The 5,231-nt window shown below is 46.7% G+C and overlaps 1 protein-coding gene across 1 annotated transcript; it reads right to left on the reverse strand.

Moving 5' to 3' along the window:
* Positions 1–595: 595 nt before the first annotated feature.
* On the reverse strand, positions 596–4,472 carry LOC119169366 (very long chain fatty acid elongase 7). Its single transcript, XM_037420466.2, has 2 exons — positions 4,333–4,472; positions 596–1,861 (listed from the first exon to the last, which is right to left on the reverse strand). Exon 2 carries the CDS (start codon positions 1,811–1,813, stop codon positions 923–925), a length of 891 nt encoding a protein of 296 aa, XP_037276363.2. The 5' UTR covers positions 1,814–1,861; positions 4,333–4,472; the 3' UTR covers positions 596–922.
* Between the last annotated feature and the right edge of the window lie 759 nt (positions 4,473–5,231).

Below are 5,231 nucleotides of genomic sequence, written 5' to 3' on the forward strand. Positions count from 1 at the left end.
TGTACCACCGGCGACTACTCAAATTTTCTCTCTGTATAGGAACCATCCAAGCTCGTGCAGCTCTCCGTGAAAACGCGGAAATTCCGGCAACGTGAACTTACCGTACGCGTTTAAGTAAAAAAAAAGCTTCATTGATTGAACAGCTGATAGCCCCGTATTATCAAAATTGAATTGCTTGAATTTGCGCTTTATAGTAGATTTGACACTACCTGCCCTGGTTGATCAGTCTTCGTGAAGTCAAGTCAATGAAGCAAGCTACTTCTGATTTCTATTCGTAGCGCTCAGTGGAACCGAAACGCGAGGTTTACTAAATTTCTGCGGTACATGACTGCCAAGAGTTGCTTCACGCATATCTGCTAGGCTTGTGATAGACTCCATTTTTACCGGAGGTGGGGAGTGGGCGTGCTCCGTATTCGCAGTTTTTTTTTTTGTAGCAAACGTGCATCTTTGCGAATCGCTACACAGTGGCGTTAGAGTAGTGGGGTTGGAAGAGGTCACTGATAAATCAATACAACCTATACAGTAGTCTGACTTGCACGACATTTGTTCACTTCACAGCCTTTACTCGCAAACGCAATGAGCAGCAACGGTGACGTGGGCTCACACGACAATTTTATTTTGAAACCACACACGATGAAAAAAAAAACACGAAGACAAAAATAAATGCATAAATGTAGACACGCTGTTTGCTGCCTTCTCGGTGAGGGCTAAAAAAAGTTCCAAGGGTTGTGCAACTGGTTTACAAGTTTGAAAGCATCTGCGACTGCTGTAGCGCTGCCAAGTTGTGCTCTTCACTTTGACTAATCTGATGCGTTACCACTAATGTGATCACTTCGTAAACAGCGACTAAAGTCTAAGCAGTCGGAGATAACGTTGCGTCTACCCAAAAGTCCTTCTCTTCTAATGAGTCCGTCAGAGCGGCTCACTCATCTTTGTTCTCATTCAATGGCTCTGGGCAACAAGAGGAGGCAACCTTGGCGAGCGCTTCCTTCGCCGCGACCGCTGTGCTTGAGACGATGTCCATGGTGGTGCGTCCACCTTTGCGGTACACGTTGCTGTAGAAGGACAAGAACCAGACCAGGAACACCACCGCTTCGCTGACCATGATTAGAGTGAATCCCGGAATCGAGCCTTCCTTGTAGAACAGATAAGACATGCTGTGCATACATACGGTCACGAACTGGGCAAGCTGGAGTTGGGTGAGGTATCGCTTCCACCAGATGAACCGCTGGAAGGCTGGACCCAGCGCGGACAGGAAGTAGTAGGTGTACATGACCACGTGCACGCACGAGTTGACCACGGTGACGAACATGGTCTGTCCCTGACCGCCGAACGAGAGGTTCATCCACATGTTCCAGGCCACCACGACGTGATGGAACACGTGCAGCGGCGTCACCTGGGCGTACTTCTTGCGCATCACAAAGAACACCGTGTCCAGGAACTCGAACAGGCGGAGCACGTAGTACCACCATGTGAGGCGGACGATGTACATGGTGGCGGGGTCTGTAGAGTAGTCGTTGCTCTGACCGATGACCTTGTAACCTTTGGCGATGTAGCCATGCCGAACGAACGCCCAGACGAAGAAACCGTTGACGAGAACGAGTGCGAAGTTGTAGATGGCCATGAGTATGCGAAGTTGGAAGGGCTTTCGATCGCGCATCCACTTGGGGCCCACAATTTTGACAGCATAGACGTAGAACACGCAGATTACGACCAGCGGGATCGGGTTTCCTACGAGCGGCCATCCACGTGTGCGGTTGTCCCAGTCTGGGAACCAGTGCACGGCCGGATCGAAGTTCCTCTTAGACGCCATGAGGGCTGCGGCTACGCTCGCGTGCGAATGTGGGGCCTGTGACTCGCTCTGAAAGAAAGCAGTAGGTGCGACAATTAGGACCTGCACTGATTGCTTACATTGCAACGAAGGTTAGAAAACTCCACGCTAAAAATAAAACGGGGGACAAGCAAAGCTGGTCATGGTTTACTCAATGCTCCCTTTTAACATTTTTTTTTCCTGTCCGGGAGTCTGACGTTCACCCGCGGGCTAAAAAGTGCGACGCTTCTGTAGCTACAGACAACAAATGTGGTAACACATGAAACAATGAAAGGCAAGAATGAAACGGGGCAAGGTGAAATTACAAGGCGCCCCGACAACAAATCAGTTTTCATTGCCAAAAAGTCCACAATCGGGAGAGAGTCGATTATTGGAGAACGACACAAACAAATACGCATTGCGTCTGGGACTACATTAGAGGGTCGCATTAGTGAACACCCGAATTTCCGCACACTCGCCGGTACTGGGAGATTCACAAGTTTGCCGCCACTACCCAGTACCACCGGGAACGCGCTTATTCGTCATCGCCGTCAGTGTCATCGCAACCGCCGGACTACGAACAAGCCTGAAGTGCTTCGCCTCTTTATGACTATCAGCTTCTTCTAATTAAAAGAAAAACGCACACATGTGGCGACCATGCACACATATAGATTCTCGGCCAAAGGCTGTTCGTCTTTGTGAAGGTTAATATTGCCGTTTCTAGCCAGCCCACAACCGCCCGTAGTGTTTTTTTTTATTTGCGGAAGGAAGGCTCTCATAAAGAATAACGTTATTACCGCAGTTCCATCGTCTACTTAAGAAAGTTTTACATCCATAAAGGTGCTGGTTTGTCTTCGTGTCAACACTTCTGCCAAAATGTTTCTATGTAAAACGTTCAACTGAACGTGACGGCGAGCTTTAGATATGCGCACAATGACAAAAAAAAAAAAAAAGAAAACGTAGCTGAGAACTGTACGATATAAAAACTTTGACCACCTAGTTCACACCAAAATATTTGGCACAAAAGCTGTACAATGACGACACGCAAAATACAGGTGTCCGTCGCCACTACCACGTTTACATGTCGCAAATGTGATAAAAAGGAACAGAGAGAGAGAGAGACATTTTTATGTGTTCTTGTCATTGTTTAGATCTTTAGTCTGAGCGAGCGTGTTAGGCTAAAGGTAAACATAGAACACTTGAAGAATACCGAAGGTAACGACGTTATCGCCAGTGTTCTCTCGTGAACTCTGTAGGTTGTAAATCAAGTTAGTTCGAGTGCTATGTACGTGATGCATGACTCTTGGCCAGAAAAACGGGCAGCAACGCACAATAGTGCTGCGGTTCAAAGCGATGCATTAAGAGAGGCTCGATAGATCTAAAGAAATGCGTAAGGATGCGTTGGGAGAGGTTCGAGAGACCTAAAAATGCGTCAAAAAGCGTTAATTGCGAGAATAATGCATGTATAAAAGCAAGGGGTGCAATTTTTGTCGTGTCTAAAAATCTACAAGTCAGCGCTACCAACTTATTTGTACATATAGGCAAGACCATTCTTTAACAAGAACCACTTTTTTTTTTTTCAGTCGACGGCCGCGATGCAGGGATGCTCGCAGTGGTTAGAAGGTCAATTGGTGGCTATAGCAACACGGCGAATGGCAATGCCTCTGGTAAGGTCACTTCGCCTCTTTACATTTTAGGAGTACGCCGCGTCGTGAAAGTGCATTAAAAAATGCTTTACGTCAGCAGAGTCGTTTTACTTTCAAAAAACCACTTTCGGAAACAAAAAGGACCCGGCAAGTGCTGCTTATGGCTCAGCGTTTTCAAGATGCGTTCTGTGCTGACGCTCGTGAAGCCAGCGCCGTTGCGTTGGCCCTGAGCGTCGTCGGTTGCCAAAAGCAGGTCTCGCAAGATCCATTTCGAAACCCCTCCTGCGTTTTGTCCAGCCGATGTGGGGCGTTCGCGTGACCGCGTTTGCTTCCGTCGGGGCCGCGCCGGAACCCTGCCTCTAGCAGTCATTTCCTCGTAGGATGCACTGCTTGCAATTGCTAGGGAAGGACGCAAAGGTGAAAAGGCTCAATTGGCACTGCTTTACCTTTGGGACTTTACTACTGCCGAGTGACCGTGACTCTACAAAAGCCAATAATTTTCGGCGTGCACCAGCTACACGTGGCGAGGCCATTTGCCTGGAAGCTGGACCAAAGCCTGTTCAAAGGCACCCGTTGGTAGTTCGTTTCAGTAGAGGCCATCCATCTGCGTCTTGACAGCTCAGAGGCAAAGGGGAGATTTTAACGAGCCAAGAAAAAGGACCACCGAGCGCATCCGAAAGACACCCGAGTCTGAAATTGCTGACACGCTACAAAAGGAAGAGCGAGGAGTTTAGTACGAACAAACAGGCATGCCGGATTAAAGCCGGTGGCGCAGGGTAACTGTTTCCGGGGAAAGCCGACGGGCGGTGGCTACATACACACGCTTGTGTACACAGTCAGCATGCACTCAGAAAAAAAAAAACACACAAGACTCACGCGAGGGCTCGATCCGGTGTGTCCTGCCGCCTACAACGACGTGGAATCCAGCCCGGCGGTCAGCTGCATGCCGACGTTTGCAAAATGTCAGCCCCGTCTCACGTGGACAGCATCTTCGTCTTCTTTCATGCGACTCAACTGGCCCGCTCACTTTTTTTTTAAACAATCTTGCCGTTTGCTAAAAAAATAAAATGATCAATTAATAAATATCTGAAAGCTGGCATGGATTTCTTACACTGTACACAGACTCAATTGCGCAATATAAACATCTTTAGGTTTTAAGATTTCTTTACAGTTGCTGTATTGTTATGGTTACTATTTTTATTTTAAGGAATTCGGACTTGATTTTTATATATTCATTGATTTTTTATTTATCCATTTATTAAGTTGTTGTTGTTGTTGTTGTAGTTGTAGTTGTGTTAGTGGTTGTTGTTGAGTTCACAATGCTGACTGTTTGCCACTGTTGTCGTGCTGAAAGGGGGCTGTGGGCCTTTGTCAAGTTGCCTCTTTCGCCGAGCAGCTTTTACCTGCAGCTGTCTTTCATCAACTATTCATGAAAAATAAAACATTATTAATGATATTTGGGAAGAGCATTGTGCGTCTATATCTTTTTTAAGGCTTATTTCGGCGAATTCGGCAGCTCACGTTCTTCTTCTTCCAACTTGCATAGCCCTGCAACAAATGTTTACCGTGTCGAACTTTATGTTACGGTGATGATTATGATACGTAGCTCAAAATTGATATGAATATGCTTAGCCCAGGTTACGCATATGTGAGAAGTGTAAGTTTAAGCACGTGTTTTTTCTATTAGAAACAATGTCAGAGAGAACCAAAAGACAATGATACCACGCAAAGTATACGGGTTGTTATTTGTAGTAACTGTAATGTGAATGCGAAGG

The sequence above is a fragment of the Rhipicephalus microplus genome, chromosome 2, assembly GCF_043290135.1.
Source record: "Rhipicephalus microplus isolate Deutch F79 chromosome 2, USDA_Rmic, whole genome shotgun sequence".
Lineage (NCBI taxonomy): Eukaryota > Metazoa > Arthropoda > Arachnida > Ixodida > Ixodidae > Rhipicephalus > Rhipicephalus microplus.